The sequence below is a fragment of the Canis aureus genome, chromosome 19 (genome assembly GCF_053574225.1).
Source record: "Canis aureus isolate CA01 chromosome 19, VMU_Caureus_v.1.0, whole genome shotgun sequence".
Taxonomy (NCBI): domain Eukaryota; kingdom Metazoa; phylum Chordata; class Mammalia; order Carnivora; family Canidae; genus Canis; species Canis aureus.
The window spans coordinates 49,674,478-49,700,268 of NC_135629.1; the positions used below are offsets into that span (position 1 = coordinate 49,674,478).

Genomic DNA, 25,791 nt, shown 5'->3' on the forward strand with positions numbered 1-25,791 from the left:
AAAGTCTTCTGGAACTTTTATTATCGGGGTTGAAGAAGGTCCTGATCCGTACCCCTGCCGGGCCTCCCACCGCAGGCTGTGCGGGGAACCCAGCCAGGGCTCCCGCCACGGCTTCTAGGGTCCGCAGCGGGTGGGGGTGCAGGGGCTGGAAGGCTGGGAGAGAGGCGTGGGCAAAGGCCGGAGTGGAGCCGGGACACGATTTGGGCTGGTCAGAGACGCCGTGGTCTTGGCCACGGTGGGGGCAACAGAGAATCAGTTTGGGCAAAGGTCTGGCGATGCAGCCAGTTTGGGTAAAGTAGGGGCACGGTTGCAGCCGCGTGCGGTATAGACCAGGCAAAGGCATGATATGGCCTGGGGAGAGGGAAGGGGTCAGGATCAGAGGTTCCCATCTGGCCAGGTAGGGGCAGTTTCTCAGGGTCGGGATAGGCTGGTCAAAGGTCAGGGTCATTGAGGGGGACTGTCCAAGGGCACGGTGCCTGACCTCTGACTTGCTGATGAATGAATGCAGGAGAGTCCAGACACTGGTCTAGCAGAGGCTGCTGATTTCACTCTTGCTGCAGCCCCACTTGCAGCAGTTGCTGGAGAGGCCGGCCAGGACGTCGCGGCCACCACGCACAGCCCCCGGAATTCCCTGCCAGCCAGGTTGGCCCTCATAGAAAGCCCGGGGGTACTTGGTCAGGGCCACCCACTCGCTGGAGGCTACAGCCTCATCCAGCTCACTGTCTGTGTCAGAGTCTGCATCTGGGAAGGGGAAACATGAAAAGAGTTAGTGCTTGGGGCTCAGTTTCTGTCACACCTAGAGTCTGGCTGGCCCAGCTACTTGTATTCTTGTGATGCTGCATCATGGTCAAAAGTTTTATTCCATTCTGGCCCGGGCTCCAGTTCTTTTTTTTTTTTTTTTTTTTTTTAATTTATTTATTTATGATAGTCACAGAGAGAGAGAGAGAGGCAGAGACATAGGCAGAAGCAGCCTCCATACACTGGGAGCCCCATACGGGATTCGATCCCAGGTCTCCAGGATCGCGCCGGGGCCAAAGGCAGGCACCACCCAGGGATCCCCTGGGCTCCAGTTCTGATGGGCAGATTATTCAACCTCATTGAGCTTGCCTTTTCTCTCGTCATTTCTTTTCTCCTCCTCTTTATTTATTGAGAGCCTGATAGTTAAGAACATGCGTTTGGGAGCTGAACTAAGCACCAGTCCAGCCTCTCTGAATTATAATCCTGAGCAAATGAATTTACTTCTCTGACTCTCAGTTTCCTTCTCTGAAAAGTGAGGATATGGGGGATCCCGGGGTGGCTCAGCGGTTTAGCACCTGCCTTTGGCCCAGGGAGTGATTCTGAAGACCGGGATTGAGTCCCACATCGGGCTCCTGGCATGGAGCCCGCTTCTTCCTCTGCCCGTGTCCCTGCCTGCCTCTCTCTCTCTTTCTCTCTCTCTCTCTGTGTCTTTCATGAATGAATAAAAGTGGGGATAGTAATAACTTCTATTTTATATGGAGTAGATGAGATAATCAATACCCATAGAAAAGCTGAGAACAGTGTCTGGCACATAAGCACTCAAAATAGCACTGATCCTTTACTGAGCACTTACTATGTGCCAGATACTAAAGGATCTGGTGCATTTAAAGGATCTAGTGCATTAACTCCTTTATTCCTCACAATGACAACCCCATGAGGTGGGTGCACCTATTATCATTCCCATCTTCCAGAGGAGAACACCGAGGCAGTGGTTGGTAGATTAACTTGCACAAGAAAACGCAGCTATGAAGTTGTAGGGCTGCCACTAGAACCCAGGCAGTGTGTCTTCCAGGTCCGTATATGTATCATCATCATCATGAAAGCCTTTTTCTATTCTTTTTGTTGTTGTTGTTTTTGGCCAGGCCGTTGCATCTCATGAAACTAGACCCCATTCCCCCTGCTGAGCCCATGCTGAGCCCCCTGCCCAGCTTAGATGGTGTCCTAATCTGTTTTTGACTGTGTTGCCACTTAACCATCCTGAGAGATTCAGGGTCACCTGCTAGGTGGTGGCAAAATCTGGCCTAATATACCACCTTGTACATAGTGGTTGAAAAGCACTTCAGCGTCAGTGTCTAAATGGCATCCTACCTCCCACCTACTCCCCCAACCTAGGAGTTGTGCCAGGAGCAGCCTTGCTTAAGGGAGGCTCACACACGGCAGGTGCTCCAGAAATAGTAGCCAGTTCTCCGACGACTAGAGGCTGTGGATGGCTTGCCACCCCCATCCCAGCTTTGCTAACTGGCTCCTCTCACCTTGGCACCGCTTTGAGACTTGAGCATGTTTCTCCAGTTGCATGTAGTAGGACAGGGACTCTTCTGTCCCCACCCTTCATCTCATCTCCATCCCCTGCTCTTTGGACCATCCCATGTCCCATCCACTGCCCACCCCCTGCCCCTACACACTACCTCCCCCAGCCTCACCTGGAGCTTCATGAGTCAGGATGTCAGACCGTCTCCAGCGGGAGCCTCCGCAGGTGAAGATGACTGCTCGGATGAATTCCCGGCCGCAGAGCTTCACTCCGTAGGGTGATGGCCGGGCCTCAGCCCTCAGCCACAGCTCCCCAGCCAGTACCCACACGGCTAGCAGCAGCAGCAGCGGGCGCTTGGCCATGCTGGACAGAACACCTGGCAAGTGGGGCGAGACAAGGCAACTCCCCTGGGTGTCTGTGTCGCTGCTGCCTCCTGGCCCCCCATTTATACATCCTGGCTCCCCCGCACCTGTCATGGAGAAGGCGAGTGACCTCCCTTATCTCCTTCGGCAGAGGGGAGGCGGCATGGCCCTCCTCACCCCGACCTTTCCTGTTTCCAGGACCAAGTGATAACCTTTAACCAGGGATGGGGTGACGTGGTCCAGCTCACTGTCATCTTCAACAGAGAGGGGCGAGAAGGTCTCAGTTCAGCAGAGACCAGGAACCCAGACCCCACCAGATAGGAAGAGAGGGCACAGCCAGATACCGCCCCCCTCATAGGGCTGGACCTCCTCTGTGAATATTAGCAATGATAATGAGTGTTTCCCTGGTTTGCGCTGCGAGGTCAAGCACTGCTCTAAGTTTGTTGTATCTACTTAAACCTATGAAAATGATTCTCAAATTTGAGCACGCCTCCGAATCTCCTGGAGGGCTTGTTAAAACACAGATTGCTGGGCCCTATTTACAGAGCCTCTGAGAATCTGCATTTACAATAAATTTCCAGGCCGTGCTGATGCTGCGGTGGTCCAGAAATCACACTTTGAAAGCCTCTGGACTAGGAGATTAGGACTAAGATTATCCCCATATTACCTATAAGGAAACTGAGGCACAGAGTGGTGACACATGGTCCCCAGGCTCAGCTAGTAAGGCAGGGGCGGGGGGCAGAGGATGAGGATTCAAAAGGGGCATCTGGTTCCAGAATCCATGCCCGACAAGGGAAAATTTTGAGGATTAAAAAAAACCTATTATGGGGACAGAGTTTGTTTTACAAGATGAGAAGAGTTCTGGAGATGGATGGTGCTGGATGCCACCGGGCACTTAAAAATGGTTAAGATGGTAAATTTTATGTGTATTTTACTGCAATTAAATAATAATAATTTTTAAATGTTTAATTTAGGGGCACCTGGGGGTCTCAGTGGTTGAGCATCTGCCTTTGGCTCAGGTTGTGATCCTGGGGTCCTTGGATCGAGTCCCACATCAGCCTCTCCACAGGGGACCTGCTTCTCCCTCTTCCTATGTCTCTGTCTTTCTTTCTGTGTCTCTCATGAATAAAAAAAATAAAATCTTAAAAAATTAAAATATTGGGGATCCCTGGGTGGCTCAGTGGTTTGGTGCTTGCCGTCGGCTCAGGGTGTGATTCTGGAGTGCCGAGGTCGAGTCCCACATCAGGCTCCCTGCATGGAGCCTGCTTCTCCCTCTGCCTGTGTCTCTGCCTCTCTCTCTGTGTGTGTCTCCCGTGAATAAATAGGTAAAACCTTTAAAAATAAATAAAAAAATAAAATTAAAATGTTTAATATACATAGAGAAACTGGGAAATATTGACGAATGGGTTCTCCAGAAAAGAAAAAAAGGCCCTAATTTGTAGCAGTTGTTGGTTTCTGGCCAATTTCAAGCACCAAAGTGATGTCAGCGTGGTCACGGAAGTCCTAACAAGTTAACCATCAGTTCTCACAAGTCAGTGTCAGCTGGCTCCAGGACACTGCTGGAATGTGCAATTTAAAGAATCATGGGATCCCTGGGTGGCTCAGTGGTTCAGTGCCTGCCTTCAGCCCAGGGCCTGATCCTGGAGATCCGGGATCGAGTCCCACCTCAGGATCCCTGCATGGAGCCTGCTTCTCCCTCTGCCTGTGTCTCTGCCTCTCTCTCTCTCTCTCTCTGTCTCTCATGAATAAATAAAATCATTTAAAAAAAAAAGAGAGAAAGAGAGAGAGAGACAGAGAAAAGAATCATAAACAGGACATCCACGATACCATCACTCAGGTCAGGAAGTAGGACGTTGCCAGCAGCACAGACATCCCCTACTGTGCATCCTCTCTGGTCACAACCGCGCCCTCCCCTCAGAGGTGGCTGCCATCCTGCCTTGAGTTCTTCCTGCTTTGCTTCTAGTGACAACTCTAACACTAACACGTGCATCTCTGAAACAGATAGTTCTTTGTCTCATCTTCTTTCCTTTTTTTGTTTTCCTTTTGTATTCTAACAATTTCAACTTTTGATCAAAGTATGACACACACAAGGAAAAGTGCACAGATCATAAGAGAACACAAACTGAACATACTTTGTAACCACGGCTGGGTCCAGAAAACAACATTTCCAGCCTCCCCCCAAGACAGAGGAGTTAATCTCCACCTTTTGGGAGGGGAGAATTTGGAAGAATCTGTGGACATATGTTCAAAATACAGTAATTGAGAAATGCTTCAGATGAAACATTTTGAGGCTCTGGGAAGATCCTGTTTCCTTTTATTTATTTTATTTTATTATTTTTTAAAGATTTTATTTATTCATTCATGAGAGACAGACAGAGAGAGAGAGAGAGAGAGAGAGAGAGGCAGAGACACAGGCAGAGGCAGAAGCAGGCTCCATGCAGGGAGCCTGATGTGGGACTCGATCCTGGGACTCCAGGATCACCCCCTGGGCCGAAGGCAGGCGCCAAACCGCTGAGCCACCCAGGGATCCCCCTTATTTTATTTTTTAAAAATATTTTATTTATTCACGAGAGACACAGAGAGAGAGAGAGAGAGAGAGGCAGAGACACAGGCAGAGGGAGAAACAGGCTCCATGCAGGGAGCCTGACGTGGGACTTGATCCCGGGTCTTCAGGATCAGGCCCTGGGCTGAAGGTGGCACTAAACCGCTGAGCCACCCAGGCTGCCCTATTTTATTTTTTTTAAGAGGGTTTTTGTTTTGTTTTGTTTTGTGTTTTGTTTTGTAGAGAGACAGAGTGCGTGCATGGTGAAGGGCTGCAGATGGAGAGGGAGAGAGAGAATCTCAAGCAGACTCCTTGGTGAGCATGGAGCCTGACTTGGGGCTCATCCAGGGACTCCAGGATCATGACCTGTGCTGAAGGCAGATGCTTAACCCACTGCCACTGAGGCACCTCAATAGCATTCTATAAAAAAAAAATACTGGGATAAGGGCGCCTGGGTGGATCAATCAGTTAAGCATCTGACTCTTGGTTTAGGCTCAAGTCGTGATCTCCAGGGGGTGAGGTGGAGCCCCAGGTTGGGCTCGGCACTCAGCAAAGCATCTGCTTGTCCCACTCCCTCTGCTTCTCCCCCTGCTTGCTCTCTCCACCCCCATCAAATAAATAAAATCTAAGTAAAACAAAACAAAATATTTTAATAAATATTTTAATTATTTAAAAAATAAAATTTTAAATAATTAAAATATTATTTTATTAGATTTAAATTTTTAATTAAAAATTAATATTTAAAAAATAAAAATATTTTAATAAAATAAAATAAAATATTGGAGTAAAGTTCCTATACATAAAGTTCACCATTTCAGTGTTTTACGTACACGTGTGTTCATAGCAGCACTATTCACAACAGCCAAAGAACAGAAATGACCCAAATTCCCATCAACAGATGAATGGATAACCAAAATGTGGTAGATCCCTACAATGGAATAGGATTCAGTCATGAAAAGGAATGAAGTTCTGATATATGTTACAATGTGGGTGAACTTTGAAAACATTACGCAGAGTGAAAGAAGCCAGAGCCAGAATGTCACATATTACATGATTTTGTTGACCTAAAATATCCCAAAAAAGCAGGTCCATAGAGGATAAAAAACAAAACAAAACAAACTAGAGGTAGCCAGGGGCTGGGAGGAGGACAGAATGGGTAGTAATCAGCACAGGATATCCCTTTGGGGTAATGAAAATGTTTTGGACAGGGGCACCTGGATGACTCAGTGGTTCACTATCTGCCTTTGGCTTGGGTTGTGATCCCAGGGTCCTGGGATCGAGTCCCACATCCGGCTCCCTGCAAGGAGCCTGCTTCCCCCTCTGTCTATGTCTCTGCCTCTCTCTGTGTGTCTCTCATGAATAAATAAATAAAATCTTAAAAAAAAAAAAAAAGAAAATGTCTCGGACAGAGGCGGTGGTAGCACATTGTGAATATACTATATGCCACTGACTTGTTCACTTTAACACAGTTAATTTTCTGTTATGTCATTTTCACCTCAATTTAAATAAACAACAAGAGGGGCTCTGGGGATGGGCTGAGGCGGGTTGGAATCCCATCTCTGCCTCTTCCCTTCTGTGTGACCATAGGTGAGTCACTTAACCTCTCTGTACCTTGGGTTTTCTCCTCTGTAAAATAGGGAAGGTTCGATGAGTGCACCTTAAAACATTCTGTGGCAGTCAGTGAGTGCTTTTTAAATGTTATGTCTACCTGACACATTCCCTTTGGGTTCGAACTTTATTCCTTTGTCCTTTTCTTTGTGACAAACCCCTGACCTCGGTTGCCCCCTGTGGTATCTTGGGCCAAGGCAATGCTCCAGAAAGTGGGAATCATTACTGATTGTACTGCTTTGAAAGGGCTGATGAATAATATGCGCTCCCACACATATCTCCTCTTCTCCCAGCGACTCTCCAGGGATGCACCCTTCTGCCCTTTCCTCCAGATCCCCAGTGCCTAACTCGCCGGCTGGGAAAGATCATGCCAGAAAGTAACGGCTGCCTGTCTGATTTTGACTGATTTATGCCTCACACAGAATCAGAGTTTTGAGCCCAAAACAGCTGCATTCAAATTCCAGTACCCACGTGACCTTGAGCAAGGCTTGGCACTTCTCTGAGTTCATTGGGAAGATGGGGTTAATAAGCATATTTCCTTCATGGGGCTGTTTGGGGACTTTGGTGAAATTCGCAGTTGTTGGTGCATGCAGCACCATGCATAGCACAGAGTAAGGGCAGTGGGTCGCATGTAACCTGCACAAAGATACCTCCACATCCCAACCCTCGGGAACTTTTTTTTTTTTTAAGATTTTATTTATTTATTCATGAGAGATACAGAGAGAGGCAGAGACACACACAGGCAGAGGGAGAAGCAGGCTCCCGTGCAGGGAGACCGACGTGGGACTGAATCCCCGGGTCTCCAGGATCACGCCCTGGGCTGAAGGCGGCGCTAAACCGCTGAGCCACCCGGGCTGCCCCTCTCGGGAACTTTGAACATGATATTATTTGGGGAAAGGGTCTTTGCATATGTAATTAAGGAGCTAGAGATGAAATCAACTTGGATTATCTGGTTGGACCCTAAATCCAATGACAGGAGCTGAAGACATTCCCCATTTCCTCCCCAGCTTCCACTCAGCCCCTGCTGCTCACCACCCTCCCTTTTTGTCTCTATGGATTTGTCTCTTCTATGTACCTTTTTTTTTAAGATTTTTATTTATTTATTCATGAGAGACAGAGAGAGAGAGAGAGAGAGAGGCAGAGACACAGTTAGAGGGAGAAGCAGGCTCCATGCAGGGAGCCTGATGTGGGACTCGATCCTGGGACTCCAGGATCAGGCCCTGGGCCAAAGGCAGATGCTAAACCGCTGAGCCACCAGGGAGTCCCTTCTATGTACCTTGTGTAAGCAGTTGGTATTTGTCCTTTTGTGTCTGGCTTTTTGCACTTAGCACAATGTTTTCAAGTTCATGTTGTAGCATGCGTCAGAATTTCTCAGAATTTCTTTTTTTTTTTTTTTTTTCTCAGAATTTTGATTCAAGGTAGCATGCTTTACACATTCTGCTGCACCTTGCTTCCCCCCTCCCCCGCCCTGTCACTTAACAATAAATGCTAGAGATCTCCCCTTATTAAAATCTTCTTCAGGGGACACCTGGGTGGCTCAGTTGGGCATCTGCCTTTGACTCAGGGCATGATCCCAGGGTCCTGGGATCGAATCCCACATCAGGCTCCCTGCAGGGAGTCTGCTTCTCCCTCTGCCTGTGTCTCTGCCTCTCGGTGTGTGTCTCATGAATAAATAAATGATCTTTTTTTTTTTTTATGAAATCTTTAAAAAACAAATAAAATTAAATCCTGGGCACCTGGGAGGCTCAGTTGGTTAAGCATCCGACTCTTGATTTCAACTTAAGTCATGGTCTCAGGGTCGTGAGATGGGGCCTGGCATCAGGCTCTATGGTGGGTGTGGAGCCTGCTTAAGATTCTCTCTCTTCTTCTTCCTCTGCTCCTCTCCCCCAAAAAAGATAAATGAAACTCTCTTCATACACCCTGTTATTTTTCTACAGTTGCATGGTATTCTGCTGTTCACTCCCAGAGACAGACATTTTTTCATACATTTGTTTTTAAGCTAAGATTGCAGTGAAAAGCCTTGTAGAAACGCCATTTCACATACATCACATGTATCAGTAGAAAAATTCCCCAGTGCTCGCTTCAGCAGCACATATACTAAGAAAAATTCGCCAAAGTGAGATTTCTGGATTGAAGAATATGTGCATTTGTGACTTTATTTTTAATTTATTTTTTATTTTTATTTTTTTCATTTGTGACTTTTTTAAAAAAGGTTTGTTTAAGAGAGAGAGAGCAGGGGGAGGGGCAGAGGGAGAGAGAGATACTTAAGCAGACTCCCTTCTGAGCTTGGAGCCCAAGATGTGACTCAGCCTCAAGACGCTGAGATCATGACTTGAGCCAAAATCAAGAGTCCAACACTTAACCAACTGAGCCATCCAGGTGCCCTTGCGCATCCGTGCTTTTTATAGATATCTCCAAATTTTCCCTTTGGAGGCTGGATAAATTCACATTCCCTGCAGCAACTAATGAGTTCTGTTTCTCTATAGCCTCACCAATGGAGTATATCAACCTTTGGATTTTTGCCAATATAACAAGTGAAAAATGGAATCTCAGAGAAGAGAAGATTTGTATTTCCCTTCCATAAGTGCAGTGCAGCATATTCCATGCATTTCAGAGCTATTATAGTTTTCTCTTTGCTCTCTGGCCACTTTCATTGCTCATTATTTTTTGGGTTGTTGATGTTTTTCTTCTTGATTTCTAGGAGTTCTTTATATATGGAGATTTACTATTGTAAAATGAGTTGTAAATATTTTTTCCCAATTTGCCATTTCTCCAAACTTTTAAATTAACACTAACATTTATTAAGGATTTGATGAGTGTCTGGTTTTGTGCTAGGTGCTTTATTTTTTTTATTAAAGATTTTATTTATTTATTCATAGAGACACACACACAGAGAGAGAGAGAGAGGCAGAGACACAGGCAGAGGGAGAAGCAGGCTCCATGCAGAGAGCCTGACGTGGGACTCGATCCAGGGTCTCCAGGATCACACCCTGAGCTGCAGGCGGTGCTAAACCGCTGTGCCACCAGGGCTGCCCTGTGCTAGGTGCTTTAAACACACTATCTCATTAAACCTTATTGACATCATTTTTCATCTCTAAATACTATAGGATGCCTTTAGAAAAATAAGGACATTTACACAATGACAAATATCATCTTACACCAAACACATATTCAAATTTTCCTGAGTCTCTGAAATGTCTTTTCAAAGTTGATTTAGAGCAGCCCAGGCCAACAGAACTTTCTACAATGGTGGAAGTGTTCTATATCTTTGCTTTCCAACATGGTAGCCACTGGCTATATGTGGCTATTGAGTACTTGAAATGTGTTCAGGAGAAAAGAAGAACTAACTAGTTCATTGTATTTTATTTTAGTTGCTTTTACTTTTAATAGCCACATTGAAAATTACAGGTCAATATCCCTGATGAACATGGGTGCAAAAATCCTCAGCAAAATATTAGTGAACTGGATTCAACAATACATTTAAAGAGGGGCACCTGGGTGGCTCAGTTGTTGAGCATCTGCCTTTGGCTCAGGTCGTGATCCTGGGGTCCTGGAATTGAGTCCTACATCGGGCTCCCCATGGGAAGCCTTTATCTCCCTCTGCCTATGTCTCTGCTTCTCTCTGTGTGTCTTTCATGAATAAATAAATAAAATCCCCCAGGGATGCCTGAGTGGCTCAGCGGTTGAGTGCCTGCCTTTGGCTTAGGGCGTGATCCCGGATTTCCAGGTTCGAGTCCCACATCAGGCTCCTTGCATGGAGCCTGCTTCTCCCTCTGCCTGTGTCTCTGCCTCTCTCTATTTCTCATGAACAAATTAAAATCTTAAAAAAAAACCAACAACCCTAGCCTGCTAATCATTCATAACGCTTCATATATAATAAGCAGAAACGCACCAGCTTCTATGATGATTTGCCAGTGTAACAGGAAGATACCTTGTTTGCATCTCAATGAACCAAGTGTCAGACTCTCACTACCTGGCACATTAGTAGATAGTTTTAAACTTCTTTTTTTCTACCTTTTAGCAAAATTCCATGGAGATCTCTTTCCTTTGCTGCTTGGATCAGGAGCAAGGTTGCTATATTTTAAAATGCTATGATGTGTCTGGATTTCACCCCATTAGCACTCCGTTTCTTAAGAGCTACTTTGTTTTCACTGTTGGCTTAGTATTTATAACATGCAGCCTTCTGATTTCATCTTTCTAGAAAGATGGACACCTACATTGCCTCCAGCTTCCCACTTCAATGAGCATCCTTACCTGATGTGAAACTTTCAATGAATATAAAAACGTGGAACAGAATTTACCAAGTCACAGTTCTCTCAGTTTAGCAGAGACCCAATAACTGGCTTAAGTAAGACAGAATGTCTGTCTCTTGCTGGGAACCTCATGTCCTTCTGTCAGTTGCTGTACCATCCTCTAGGATAGCATCTCCAAGGACATTTGGCTCTCTCTATAAAGCAATTTTTTATTTTATTTTATTTATGATAGTCACACACAGAGAGAGAGAGGCAGAGACATAGGCAGAGGGAGAAGCAGGCTCCATGCACGGGGAGCCCGACGTGGGACTCGATCCCGGGTCTCCAGGATCGCGCCCTGGGCCAAAGGCAGGCGCCAAACCGCTGTGCCACCCAGGGATCCCTGGCTCTCTCTAGAGACATCTTTGGTTGTCATACCTGGGGAGGGACGGTGCTACTGGCATCTATATGCTCAATATGTTCTAATGCACAGGGCAGCCCCCTGCCACAAAGAACAATTTGGTCTTAGAAAAGTCCCCACTCTTTTTTTTCCAGGACTGACTTGAAGAGACAGGGACAGTCGTCCTGTAACACACGCCACCCCTGAATTTGTCTGTTGCTTCCTGATGTTGTCTTTTTCTTTTTTTTTTTTTTTTTTTAAGATTTTACTTATTTTAGGGGGGGCAGGGAAGGGCAGATGGAGAGGGAGGAAGAATCTCAAGCAGATTCCCTCCTGAGCACAGAGTCAGACATGTGACTTGATCCCAGGACCCTGAGACCACAACTTGAGCCAAAACCAAGAGTCAGACACTCAATCGACTATGCCATCCAGGTGCCCCTGCTGTTGTCGTTTAATTTCTCTCTCTTCTCTTTCCACTTTCTGCCAACTGGATGTTAGGTGGAGAGACTTAATGAGTCAGGTTTAACATTTTGGCAAGATGTGTCATAGGGGAAGCTGTGAACTAATGAGGCCACAGGTCCCTTTACTGTGACACTGAGCTTCACTGCAGCTAAGGCTGATGATAGTCTGGCCTCCACGATGAGGTCCACTCCCCAATACCCAGTGAGCCATCCAACACCCTGTGAATATTTTCTTCCCCATCATCCTTTCACTTGATGCTTTATAATGCCTATTGATGATCACTGCCCAAACCAATTATATCCTTGGCTTTTGCAAAATGGCGATTTTTCTCATTCTGCCATTCCTCCTAAATTTTTTTTTAAGATTTTATTTGTTTATTCATAGACACAGAGAGAGGCAGAGACACAGACAGAGGGAAAAGCAGGCTCCATGCGGGGAGGCTGATGTGGGACTCCATCCCAGGTCTCCAGGATCATACCCCAGGCTGTAAGCGGCACCAAACCGCTGCACCACCGGGGCTGCCCTCCTCCTAATTTTTTTTTTAATTTAATTTAATTTTATTTATTTATGATAGGCACACAGTGAGAGAGAGAGAGGCAGAGACACAGGCAGAGGGAGAAGCAGGCTCCATGCACCGGGAGCCCGACGTGGGACTCGATCCCGGGTCTCCAGGATCGCGCCCTGGGCCAAAGGCAGGCGCCAAACCGCTGCGCCACCCAGGGATCCCCTCTCCTCCTAAATTTTTAAGCTGGCATTCTTCTTGGACTGTTTAGTGACCACTACAGCTAATACTGGGGAGGCAAGACGATCCTTAATTCCTTACTTTTAATTACCAATGTTTCAGAAAGGAATTGGTCAAGAGCTGCTTCCAATGGTATAATGTATGTATATGTTTTTAACTTTCAAATTGGAGCATAACATATATAAAGTGCACAGATTTTTTTTTAAGATTTTATTTTCATTTATTTACTTGAGAGCGTGAGCAGGGGAAGGAGCAGAGAGTGAGGGGCAGGCAGATTCCACGCTGAGTGGAGTCTGACACAGAACCCGATCTCATGACCCTGAGATCGTGACCTGAGCTGAAATCAAGAGTCAGATGCTCAACTGATTGAGCCACCCAGGTGCTCCCACAGATTTTTTTAAATGATATTTATTTATTTATAGAGAGCAAGCAAGGGGAGGGGCAGAGGGAGAGAGAGAGAGAGAGAGAGAATCCCAAGTAGACATTGAACGCAGTCTGACACAGAACTGGATCCCACAACCCTGAGATCATGACTTGAGCCAAAATCAAGAGTTGGATGCTTAACAGATGGAACCACCTAGGTGCCCCAAGTGCATAGATTTTGAATGGAGAGCTAAGGGAATCTTTATTTCCATATACCCATGCAACTACTATAAAAAAAAAAAAATAGAACGGGGCACCTGGGTGGCTCAGTGGTTGAGCGTCTGCCTTTGGCTCAGGTTGTGATCCCAGGGTCCTGGGTTTGGGTCCTGCATCAGGCTTCCTGCGGGGAGTCTGCTTCTCCCTCTGCCTATGTCTCTGCCTCTGTGTGGCTTTCATGAATATTTAAAAAAAATTTTTTTTAAAGAACAATTCTAGGGACGCCTGGGTGGCTTAGTGGTTGAGTGTCTACCTTTGGCTCGGAGCGTGATCCCAGGGCCCCGGGATTGGGTCCTGCGTCAGGCTTCCTGCATGAACCCTGCTTCTCCCTCTGCCTGTGTCTCTGCCTCTCTCTCTGTGTCTCTCATGAATAAATAAATAAACTCTAAAAAAAAAAAAAAAAAAAAAAAAAAAAGAACAATTCTAGCCCACACCTTCCCTGCCACAAAGTCTTATAATGAATATTTGTGATTGAAGAAGTGATTTCCAGGCTTGGCTGTGCCCATCTTGGGGCTGAGAGATGTCAGGAAGGCGGGGAAATGGGTGAGAGGTGCAAATAAGGCTTCTAGTCCCCTGCCCATTGCCCACAGGGTTAGTCCTGAGACCTCCGCCTGTCTCTCAGAAGCAGCTGCAGGGTCTGAGTGACTTGCTCTGCCAGCTGGGATTTATCCTGGGCAACTTAGACCTGGAAGTCTCATTAATTCTTGGGGGGACTTGTCAGGGCTGGGGCTCAGCCGGCATTTCCAAAGATCAGGACTGATGCTACTTTTCTTCTTCCATCGAGGGTCATATCCAGGGGCATCAAGGCACAATGGGAAGTCCCAAAAAAGGAGACAGGCTTTCTGGGCTCTGCTGACTCCAGTTGTGTGATCCCGAGGGAGTTACTTCCACCTGAGATTGTTTGCTTACCTGTCTAGTTGGGGGAATATTCCACTTTGCTGGTTTGTTGGGAGGATTTCTGAGGAATCATCTGGCTACCTGTACTTCTCTGGCTCACCTCCTGCCACTTCCCTCTTTGCTCATTCTGCCCCAGCCAGATGTTTGTTCCTTCCCCGCCTGGCCTTTGCCTCTGCAGTTCCCTCCACCTGGGTTTTATGGGGCCTGCTTCTTCTCACCACTCAGGCTCTGTTTGCATGAACCCTCCTCAGGTGACAGAGGCTACAGCACCTTCTCTCTCCTCCCCCACACCCTCTTATATTGCTCTCACAGCCCTTAAAAGCTTATCTCATGCATTACCTTCACTAATAATTGCATCTCCCCTAGTAGAATGCAAAATCTGAGGATTTGTCTGCTTTATTTTTACATCCTGGGCCTTGCACACAAGAAGTGTGAAATTGGTTGAACTAGGAAACAGCAGCTCAGAGCTAGAGCCATTTTGTCTCACTGTCACACAGCAGAAGTGGAATTAGAACCATGGGCTCTGAGCCTTTGCGTTTATTGTCCTGTCTCTAGTGGAGACTGGGGCGCAATATTTAAGGAACGGGGTGCCAAAACATTCACTTATTATGATAACTAATATATTTTGAAAAGTCAAAATTAATGCAAAAACTTCCATGATCAAAATATTTTCAAAAAAGTAAAAGTTCCGATCCTGTGCTTGCCTGACTCACCTCACCTTAATCCCAAATCCTGGCGGGTCCTATCTTTAACATTTTGGCATTTTGCTTATCACGGATTTATCTTTTTCCCATTAATTTTGACACTTAAAAAATATTGGAAAAAATATTAGAATGTCATTTATCCTGATGATCGAGTTTTGGCGCCCGAGGTGCGCTCACCCTAATCCTGACCCGCTTCTGTCTCTTGTCCCCTGGGGAAACTGAGGCAAGCAGGACGGTGAGGGGGGAATGCTCTGTGGCGGGGCTGGGGGGAGTGGGAGGGGGACGGTGTGGAGCCCAGCGGAGCAGCCCGAGCTCCCCCGGGAGGGGCTGGGCGCCGACCTTTGCTTATCGCCCGCGGTAGAAGCCTCTAATTAAGTCCGCCGGCGGGAGACCTTTCCCAGGGCCGTCCGCGCCGCCTGCGGGAGCGAGATAGCCGCGGCCGTCCCGGCAGCAGTGACCTTTCCCTGCCCAACAGGGCGGGGAGGCGGGAGCTGGCGCGGAGGCCGCGTCTACGCAGAGGTGGCGGGGATGGGGGTTGGTGGCGGGGGAAGTTTGCTCCGGGTAGAGGAGCCAGGAATCGAACTCCACCTGGCTCCCCTAGACCATCCCACCATCGGAGGGCAGTGGGGGTAGGGGGAAAAGAGCGCCCAGTGACGTCATCGAACCCCCTAGCCCGGCCCCCGCCGCCGACGTCACAGACGAGCAGTGCACGTCACCGCATTCCTCCCGTGACGTAAGCGCGCGAGGGCAGGAACCGACCCACTGGGGAAGGGAGAAGTCTGAAGGAAGAGAGCTTTCCTTCCTCGCCTTTTATAGTTGGTAAGGCGTTTGAAGTACGCAGAGCGGACTACCGTTCCCAGCTGCCCTTGCTCCTCGCATGCGCACGGCCCCCAGCCAGAGAGCGCGGCAAACCTTTGGAATAGATTGACGTCCCTGTAGCTGAACCAAAAGGCAGGTTTTACAGCCGCAAACCAATCCCGACCTCACAGACCCCACCCCTTTATTCTTAGGCGGCCGCTTCCTTGCGGGAGTGACGGGTTCTTCTGCCTCTGAGGGCTCAGTTTCCTTTGATGGACATGCATAGCGATGAATCAGAGCGCCGAGAAGTCGAGGAGGTGTTGAAAAGCGTGACTTCGGACCAATAGCTTCGCAGCAGGACCTAGCGCCGTCCAATCACTGCTCCCGGCGCCGCCAATCACCCGGGACTCCGCCCCCGCCCGTGACGTGTGTAGGGTGGGTAGCAACAGTTGCCCCGGTGAGGGAAACGGAGGCGCCATAGCCACGGTAGTCGTGGCGACCAAGCAACCCGGCAACGCGAGTCAACAACAACAACCGCCCGGCCGACCCCCACCCCCACCCCCCCCTGCCTGGCCCGGGGACCCCGGCACGTTCCGTCCCCCTCCCAACATCGCCTCCGAGACCTCTGGAAAGCCCTTCTGCGGACACAAGTAGGAAGAAGCCGAGGTAACCGGGGCGGCCCCGGGGTGGCTGGCCGGGCCAGGGAGGGCGACGGGGCCCGGGCGGCGGGTGTCGCTGTAATCATAGTCCGGGGGGAAGGGGCGGGCGATCAAAATGGCGGCGGCGACTGTCGGGGCCGTGGGGGAGGGGGCCGGGGCCCGGCTGGGGCGACACCACCCGCCCTGGGGTCCGGGGCCCAGCCCCCGCGAGGGGCGGGCGCTAGCAGGCCGGCGGCGAGTGGAGGTCGGCCGGACGGGGCGGGGGGCTTTTATATGTTGGGAGGTGCGGAGAGGCGGGCCTGGGGAGGCTGGGCCAATGGCAGCGAGGGAGGGGCGAGGCGGGGCCGAGGTGAGTGGGCGGGGCCAGGTCGTAAGGTGTGGGCGGGGCCGGCGGGTGCGAGGGAGAACCGGGTGCGGCGGCTGCCGCCGGGGCCTTACCGCATCCCAGAGATGGGAGGCCACCTGTGCCGCGTCGCTTTAGAAACCGCCCTGCCCCCCCGCCCCCGCCCAGGTCATTCCTAGTACACAGTATCTGCCACATCTGAGGCCTCAGTTTTCCATCCTGTAAAGTGGGGAGAATTCTTGCCATCGTCCCTTTTCTGCATTTCAGGGACTCCTTTGACTCCTTTCAGGACTTTCTCTAGGGTTCATCTTTGAACTTTTACCCCATGTCCTGTTTTTGAATGTGGTTTGATGGAACTGTTAGCTAATCTTGATTTCAGCACTGCTGTCTGCTCCTAAATCTGTCTTCTTCTCCCTGAGAGAAGGCAAAGAGAAGCAAAGTTTCATGGCGAAGCTGTGGACTGGGAGTATGGCTTTAGCCGGGAGGATTTGGTTTGCAGAAATCGGAGCCGACGGCAGGGAGGAGTGATCTTGGGTGACTGAGACAGAAGAACAGAAACGTGATTGCTTCTCTGGCGGCTGCTCTTAGACCTAGTGTTATCCCTGGGCAGAGACTTGTTTTTGGAGTGGGGATGATTTCTAACCATTCTGCCCATAAAGGTCTCCCTTTCTGGGCATGGGAAGCAAATGGCGCCCGAGGAAGTTTCTTAGATTTCTTAAGCTGCTTCTCTTGGCCAGACACATGTTTTTGTGTCAATCAAGTTGGTGTCAACTGGGTCACATGTCACTGAGGAGGTACCAGGCTCCAGAGCCACGTGGGCAGGAGCGCTACATGAAGATCAGAGGGAAAGGGAAGTGTTCCATGTTTGTTACAGGAGAATGTGAGCGACCGCTTTGCTGGGCAACAGGATCTGCCAGCTTGCTGGAGAACTTATTTTTTTCAAACAGCCAGCTGGGCCAAGTCCACTTTGCTTATTCTCTGTCTTGCTTTGGAGCTTGGCATCAGCAGAGCAGAGTGGTGGTGTGCAAACTGCAGCCGTTTTCCTTTAAAATCAATAAACTTCAAGAAGGATCATTTCAGGCTCTGCTAAAGCTTTCCCTCAAGAATTTGCGGGGTGGGGCGGGCCTCACTTCTCCAGGGACTCTTTTCTAGACTGAGTCCTCTTTGAGAGGTGGCAGGACCCCTTTGAAAGTTAGGAAGGGTGGGGATTAGTTTTCTGTACAAACCTGGAAATACCAAGCCTGCCTGAAAGGTCACCACCACCTGTTGGAAAGGCAGACTTTGAGCAGAAGGTGATGTTACCAATCAACTAGCTTTTTTTTTTTTTTTTCAGATTTATTTATTTTTTTACCAGAGATACAGAGGCAGAGACACAGGCAGAGGGAGAAGAAGGCTTCCTGCAGGGAGCCCCATGTGGGACTTGATCCTGGGACTCCAGGGTCATGACCTGAGCCCAAAGCAGATGCTCAACCCCTGGGCCGCCCAGGTGTCCCTCAACTAGCTTTGTTAACTGCTTGTCCCCACCCTCACCCGCCTCTTGCCCCATAACTTTTATATTTGAAGGGTCCAAGCCCAGAAGGATCTTTTGACAAGGGTAGAGGGCACTGGTTTGGTTTGCTTTTGTTTTTTGTTTTTTTGGGGTTTTTTTTGGTTTGCTTTTGGAAACAATCACCTGCTTTCTAGCTGTGTGCCCTTGGATAAGTTATTTTACTTTTATGGACCTCAATTTCCTTTTATCTAAGCTAGGGACAGTGATCACTGGTAATAATTTTAAGCTCATATTACTGTGTTATGGATTCCATAAAGGAATGCATGTTGAGTATCAGATACATAGTAATTGCTCAAACTCTGTTAGCTACCACTGCCATTCTCATGATTGGCCCTTCCTGCTCAGCTCTCTGAATTACACCACTTGCATTTATTTTTATCATTTTGAATTGGGTGAGAGCCTAGTGGCTTTAAAGGTTGACTCACTTGCTGGGCTGTGTGGGCTGATGACAGAGATGAGAGAGAGATCCCAGGAAGCTGGATACCAGGACTCCAGTTTCTAGTGAGAAAGTGTCATTTGCCTTGCTCCTGAAGAGCCTTTCTGCCGCTTTAGGAGAGTAGCCAAAAAGCTAAATTCTCCTGGGCCTGCGCCCAGACTCAGCCCCAAGGCTTCCAGGAGGCAGCTGGGTGAGCCAGGGATGTGGGTGTCGTGGGAATGGTGTCTCTAGAGCTGAAGTCTTTGCCCTTCCCTCCCCATACACAGCTCAACGTCTCAGGGGTGGTCCAGGGAGGCTCCCCCAGGGTTGCAGCCTGCAGATAGCAGCTGCACAATGCATAATGCTCTTCTTGAGCTGGGAAGCCCATTCTGTAATGACCAGGGGGCATTACCTACTACTGCTGCTGCATAAGCCTGTTGCTGGCAGAGGCAGGAGGCAGGAGGCTGGAATGTGTTCACAAGGGTTTGTCAATTGGTAGATTCAAACCGGCCTTTGACAGACACTAGCAGTATGCTCCTGGCGTGTAGATACTTTTTTGACAATAAAACTTGAGTCCCCCACCATGTGCCCGTCAGTGTTATAAAGAGCTGGAGATGCAGTGATGGGTAGGGCAGGCCAGGTCTCCGACCTGGGGGAGCTTGCATTTCTGGCCATGGAGAGAAAGAAAACTGTGAATAAGAGAGCAGACAAACAAAGAAATACAGGGCCAGGAAGAAAATAAAACAGGAGTCTGTGCTTCAGGGGATCCCTGGGTGGCTCAGCGGTTTGGCGCCTGCCTTTGGCCCAGGGCGCGATCCTGGAGTCCTGGGATCGAGTCCCACGTCGGGCTCTCGGCATGGAGCCTGTTTCTCCCTCTGCTTGTGTCTCTGCCTCTCTCTCTCTCTCTCTCTCTATGTCTATCATAAATAAATAAATCTTAAAAAAAAAAAAAAGGAGTCTGTGTTTCAGAGTGCTTGGGGGTGGGAGAGGGGAGCACACCTGAGACCCAAGGTGGTGACATAGAAGTTGAGACCTGAATGATAAGAAGCAGCCAGCACTGTAGAATGGGGCAGAGGTGAGGTGAGTGTGTCAGTCAGGTGGAAGACTCTGGTGCAAAGGTCCTGAGGCAGGAGGCCTGGAGCATTCTAGGAGCAAGAGCCAGTTTGACTAGAACATTCAAAGTGAGATAGGAAGGACCTCAAGGCCCCATGATGCTTGGGAAGGGCTCTGGATTTTATTTTGTCTCTGTCATAAGAGCCGTCGAGCCTTCTGAAAAGAGGAGTGACAAGATAGGATTTGTGTTTTCAAAGAATCCTAAAGACTATAGAGGCAAACGTGGAGCTAGGAGCTAATAAAGAGGGTGTTGCAGGGGTCCAAGCAAGAGATGAAGACAGCTCAGTGTAGGAGGGTGTTGATGAAGGTGAAGAGAAGTATCCAGCCTTAGGATCTATTTTGAAGAAATCATTGAGCAATCTTAGACTCACTTGAATGTAGAGGATGAAGGAAACCCACATCTTTAGATCTAATTTCCCTGTTCTTCTACAAATTCCTTATTGAAGCCATTCTACAGGTGAGGAAAGGGAGTTTTCTTTCTATTTCTTTAGGAGGGCTTGTTCCAAGATGTAAACCATTTGATTATAGAATCTCCATCCAAGACAGAGGTCAGCAGACAGGGGTTGCCATCTGGTTTTGTGTGGCCTGTGAACTAAGCATGATTTTTGCACTTTTAAATGATTGGGGAAAAGAATTACAAGAATATTTTGTGGTCTGAGTAAAATTTCAGGACATGTGATACCATATGAAATTCAAATCTAGGTGTCTATAAATAAAGTTTTATTAGCACAAACCACACTCATTTGTTTACATGTTATCTATGGCTGCTTTCACACCACAGTGGTGAGCTGAGTAGTTGCAACCGAGGCTGTCTGCCCACAAAGGCAAAAATATTGGCTGTGGCCCTTTGTAAAAGTTTGCCAGCCTCTGATCTAAAGCGATTGATTCAAACATTCTTCCAAAACAGCTATTGGCTTTGAAGATAGGTGCAGCCATTGGCACTTTTCTTGGCAGTTTCATTGCCAAGGAACAGATTTGCTGAGCGATTCCCTTGTCTTGTGTGCCCTGCTCTGTAAAGGAAAGGATCTCATGCTGTTTAAATATTTGTGACTTATTTCTCTCTAGAGAGCACCCTGCAGAACTCTGCTTGACTTAGGCATCCACAAATGGAAAGAAAAGGGCTCCCTGGCCGAGTAATTGTGGGACACTCGCTGTCCGGTATTGCCCTTCCTGGGGACTGATTGACAGGGACAGTGCTGGGAAGGCCTCCAATAGAGAAGTGGGTTTAACTGTTTTACTAATCTCCCCTTCTCCTTTTCATGCTTGGCCTTTCAGCCTTTACTGTCGCCTCCTTCCCCTGCCCCTGAGTGGAAGGGATGGGGCCGGCAGGCTTCCTCCTCAGGGAGGAGAAAGCACCTGCAAGGGTGGCGCTTTTAACGTCCATTCCTTGTGGTAGGCACCACAGCAAGCTCTGCTAGGCCCCAGCAAGGCCCAGGCCAGGGTTTCTCAGAGAATTCCCCAAGGGCCATTGAACTCAGAATCATCCCAAGGTGGGGTTAGCTCAAACAGCAGACACTGGGGCACCTCCCCCCCCCTTTTTTTAAAGATTTTGTTTATTTATTCACGAGACACACAATGAGAGAGAGGCAGAGACACAGGCAGAGGGAGAAGCAGGCTCCATGTGGACTCCATCCCGGGACTCCAGGATCACACCCTGAGTCAAAGGCAGGCGCTCAAGCACGAGCCACCCAGGCATCCCTGGGGCACCTCCTTCTAAGAGCCTGAGGAATGTGTGTGTCTCCTTCCCCTTTCCTCTGTCTCCACCTGGCAGGGTTATTTGTCCAGTGACAATGATAATAGTGACTTCCGTGTCTCAGCGCTTACTGGCTTGTCTCATTGGAGCCTTATGACAGCCCTATGAATTGGTGTCCTCACCATCCCCAGGCACAGATGGGGACACTTGAGTCCCAGGGGAAGGTCAGTAACGTGGTTGTGAATGAAGAGACAGGTCAAGGTTCATGTCGGGGTGGGCTGACACCAGGCAGATGGACACAGATCAGTTGCTGTGACTCAAGCTCCTGCACTGGGCCAGAGTTTGGACGCAATGGTATGAGGAGCCCCCAGATGGCAGCCCCTCTGAGGCTGGCAGGAAGGAGTTTGGGAGCACAGGGGCTGGGGGACAGATGCCTTTTTCTAATGTGTGGCAGATGTTTAATCTCTGTGGGTGGGGCTCAGGTCTCTCCCTCTGAAAAAGGGGGAAGATGTTATCTTCCCTATTTGTGAGAAATAAACGAGCCCTGTGCCTGGCTTCCTGAGCAGGGCCGGGGGCTAAGAGCCTACATCCAGAGGTCAGAGAGACCTGGGTTCAAATTGTCTTCTTACCAGTTGTGGGGCACCCTTCACAGGGTTTTACTCATCTGTGAAATGGCCATGATGGCTCCTCTGCCATGGGGCTGAGGTGCAGAGGTGATCACAACAGAGGCTCCTGGGGCTTCTGGTTAACCAGCAGCAGTTGTTTCTCCCCCCTCCTTCCCCTTGCAAATCCTACTTAGTCACCAGTGGCTGGAGGGCCGCCTGTTGGCGTGAGATGGCCCACAGGTGCTCCAGGGTTAGCGCAGAATAGCCTCTGGTTCAGTGGCCAGTGGGCCCTGGAGTGTCAGGCTGTCAAAGTCAAATACTTCCCTGGGTCAGGCAGGGGTCACGAAGGTAGGGGGGCTGGAGCTTCTCCTCTTAACCACTCAAGTGTTTGCTCTGCTGTCCTCAGATACTCAGCAGCTGGGGAAGGCCCCCATTAGTGTGGGCAGCGGGAAAACCATTTGTTCATCTTCTGATGAGGCTGGACTTGCTGAGAGAGGGTAGCCCTGAGCCAGAAGGGACAGGACTGAGCAAGACAGACGGGGTGCCTAGCCCACTACCTGGGAGAGGGAACATGACTGCTTAGCATCCTGAAAAGCTGCCTCCGCCTGGTTGGGCCAGCCCCATTCTGAGGTCAGCAGTGCCTGCTGAGCCTGCCCTGTGGCCAGGGCCTGCTCTCACCCCAGTCCCCCTGGACTCAGAAGGGTACTCTTCCTGTGATGAGCTCACATGTGGTGTCGTCACCCATTAAGGTTCATTCAAGGGCCTGAAAGCCCCTGTAACCACAATATGCTCTCCGAATAAGGGCTTTTTGGACTCAAACACCTTTCCCTTGTCTGGCACCCCACTGGGAATGATACTCAGCCAAGAATCCGAGCCCAAATAGCAGGCATATAGGGAACTGGGACAGGCTGGCTGGGAGATGGCTTTCCCCCCGACTTTGCCTTCCAGCAGTTAGCCAACTATTCAAGTGCTCAGAATGCCCAGGGTTCAGCCTCTGCCTGCTGTGTGCCTGGGGCAAGTTTCTCAACCTCTCCGAGCCTCAGCTCCTTATCTGCCAGAGCAAACCCAAACCCAGACATGATTATTGTAAAGTTTAAGATGAAATAATGTAGAGAGCATGGTGCTCCGTCTGCAGGAGCCCTCAGAAATGGGCCATTTGTCTCTGGGCGAGGGCCCAAGACCCTACCCTCGCCCACCCCCCTTTGTCACAGGGGTCCTCAAGGCACCAGGGACTGGGAAGGAAGAAGGCAGGAGTCCTGGACAGGGATGAGTGGAAGAGGCGTAGACCAGCCTCAGTCCATAACCAGTCCCCGTGCGGTGATGGGTTGGTTGTATCTGGCCACCAGCCTCAGGATTTAATTAAGTTAGTGATGAACCTAAACGTGTCTCTAGGGAGCCAGGAACTGTCCCTGGTTTCCTCTGCCTGTAGATTAATTCTTGTTTTTCCTTCTTTTTTTTTTTTTTTTTTCTGTTTCCCCCCTCCTTTGCTTCTTCCCAAGAAAGAAAAAAAAAAAGCCTTATTTATTATCATTTTCCCCACTGTTGGCATGGCAACACCAGCGTACGTTACTGAGCTACAGGCAGCCCCGCAACCATCCCAGCCACCACAGGCCCAGCCCCAGCCACCGCCGCCGCCACCAGCGGCACCCCAGCCCCCCCAGCCGCCTGCCACCGCTGCTACCCCCCAGCCCCAATATGTCACTGAGTTGCAGAGCCCCCAGCCCCAGGCACAGCCACCAGGCAGCCAGAAACAATATGTGACGGAGCTTCCGGCCACCCCCACGCCCTCACAGCCGGCCGGCGCACCCACCCCGTCCCCGGCGTCCCAGCAGTACATCGTGGTCACCGTGTCTGGTAAGTGGACATGCGCTCGGAGCCAGGGTGCTCTGTAATGACTTGGAGAGGAGTTTGGGGAATGGGCATCCTGGATGTGGGGAGCACAGTGATGCCCTCCCCAGCATGACAGCTTTCAGACTTGCTGGGGCTCCTGGGCAGGACTTGGGGGTTGTTTCTGGGGCAGGAGTAGTCAGGCCAAGCAGTGAGGCTTCTGTCCACCTAAACTCCTTTCCATCAGGGCAGCTCTTAGGGCTGTTTCTTTCTTTATCCCCAAGTAAACTGCCACTTGAGGAAAGGACTAGGTGGTGGGCTTAAAGTTTGCAAACATCTGTTGGAGATGGAGGGTGAGCACCAGGCCACTGCCCTCTGGGCCTAGCCTGGTTTCTCAGCAGCCCCTCGGCCATCCTGCCTGTTGCCTCTTCCGTAAAGGGCTGGTAATGGTTTCATGAGCTCAGGGGATACACGCCAGGCTTTCACGGAGGCACCGTAGGGAGGTCAGCTGGGAGGCCTCCTGGAGGTGCCACGATTTGGTTTTGGCAGGTCCCGGGGGCCGAGGAAGGCCATTGATTAGGCAATTTCATGATCATGTGGCCAAGGACCCCTGTTTCTCGCTGTGGTCTCTCTCCCCTTATGGCCATGGAGAAAATGACCAGGAAGCTCAGGTCGTGATTCCTGCCCAGACTATCTTTCCCCCCGCCCCACTTCCCTCCATGATGGAGATGGGCCAAGCAGCAGGAACTGGGAGCAGAGGGTCAGGACAGGCAGTCATTCCCTTGAGAACGTGGAGCTCAGGCCAGGACTGGGCATCATTAGTGGTTTCCAGTGTGCTCAGTGGAGGGGGGAGAATGTGGTGACCCCCCCACCCCAGTTTTTCCAGAGTGGTAAAGGAAGGGACGGGAATCAAAAAGCCATCTTAGGAGGCTGTGGAAGGGGCAGGTCAAAACTAGGCTTAGGAAGATAGGACAATAAAGAGTGGTATGTGGCAACTGACATGGCCCCAGGGGACCAGAACAGGTGTAGCTGGGGCCCTGTGCAGCATCCTTTAGGCTCCTGGCGGTGTGGAGGTCCCCAGAGAGGGCTGGGGGTGGGGGCCTGCAGAGGCTCAGGGTAGTGACTCTTTACCCCAGGGACTGGTCTGGAGGGGTGGCATGTGAGAGCCATGCTGAGAGTACCAGCCATGGACGTGGCCAGGGTTCCCAGGCCCCACATTCCAGTGGGTTCCCAGCACTGCCCAGCTATTCTGCTAGGTTTTCTCACCAGCATGCCCCCCACCCTGCAAGAAGCCCACCCCACCTCCATCATCTTGTCTCACTCCGACATCCTGACCCTTGACCCCACTGCCTTCCTCACTGCGGACAGGCACCACCACATACCAAGAAGGACCCCATTTCCCCTGAGCCAGCCCCACATCCCCCAGTCGTCAGCAGCCACCTGCTCTGTGAGTCCCAGGGCCTCATCGCATCCCTCTCTTGCAGACCTTTCCCACCAGCATGCAGAGATGAAATAGCTCCATTTTATTTTATTTTTATTATTATTTTTAATAGCTCCATTTTAATCAGAAATCCCAGTTCCTGTATCCAGTTGCTGCCCATGTCTTCACTTCCTTTTAAATCAGAATTTCTTGAGTGATCCACCCTCCCTTCTCTCATGCTCTCTCTTCTGCTGCTCTCTGCCCTCCCCTGCCCAGCACTCCAGTTGGAGTCCCCTGTCTTGTCCTCCTGCTGGGTCACTTCGGGTATTTGTTTTCCTGGGTCCCTGGGAGGCGCCTGACAACCTGGTCCCCTTCCTCCCAGAACTGCCCCCTGCCCTGGTCTCCATCCCATTTTTGCCTCCTTCTCCTCCCCTTCAGAGGAGGAGAGGTGCTGACCTTCGTCCAGCACCTCAGCTCTCACTGCCACCTTGGTGCTAACAGTGTGCCCATGTTGT

General features: G+C 49.8%; 2 protein-coding genes across 4 annotated transcripts in view; one reads left to right on the top strand and one right to left on the bottom strand.

Moving 5' to 3' along the window:
* Nucleotides 1–14: 14 nt before the first annotated feature.
* Nucleotides 15–2,810, bottom strand: RLN3 (relaxin 3). Its single transcript, XM_077859686.1, has 2 exons — nucleotides 2,439–2,810; nucleotides 15–741 (listed from the first exon to the last, which is right to left on the bottom strand). The coding sequence occupies exons 1-2, from the start codon at nucleotides 2,740–2,742 to the stop codon at nucleotides 527–529; spliced, it is 519 nt and encodes a 172-aa protein (XP_077715812.1). The 5' UTR covers nucleotides 2,743–2,810; the 3' UTR covers nucleotides 15–526.
* A 12,718-nt stretch (nucleotides 2,811–15,528) lies between these two features.
* RFX1 (regulatory factor X1) overlaps nucleotides 15,529–25,791 on the top strand; it is a 30,970-nt gene continuing 20,707 nt past the window's right edge. The window contains exons 1-3 of one of the 3 annotated variants that reach the window (XM_077859688.1): nucleotides 15,529–15,673; nucleotides 15,865–16,318; nucleotides 23,529–23,883. In XM_077859688.1, the coding sequence (XP_077715814.1) occupies nucleotides 23,577–23,883 (307 nt within the window). In that variant the 5' untranslated portion in view covers nucleotides 15,529–15,673; nucleotides 15,865–16,318; nucleotides 23,529–23,576. The remainder of the gene's footprint in view (nucleotides 15,674–15,864; nucleotides 16,319–23,528; nucleotides 23,884–25,791) is intronic. The other 2 variants (XM_077859687.1, XM_077859689.1) reach the window with 2 other exon arrangements.

Bases quoted from the DNA above. Each gene is read 5' to 3' on its own strand.
- RLN3 (XM_077859686.1), bottom strand. From the start codon at position 2,742: ATGACAGGTGCGGGGGAGCCAGGATGTATAAATGGGGGGCCAGGAGGC. The intron at 742-2,438 runs GTGAGGCTGGGG...TCCCCTTCCCAG, and splicing joins CCTGACTCATGAAGCTCCAG to ATGCAGACTCTGACACAGAC.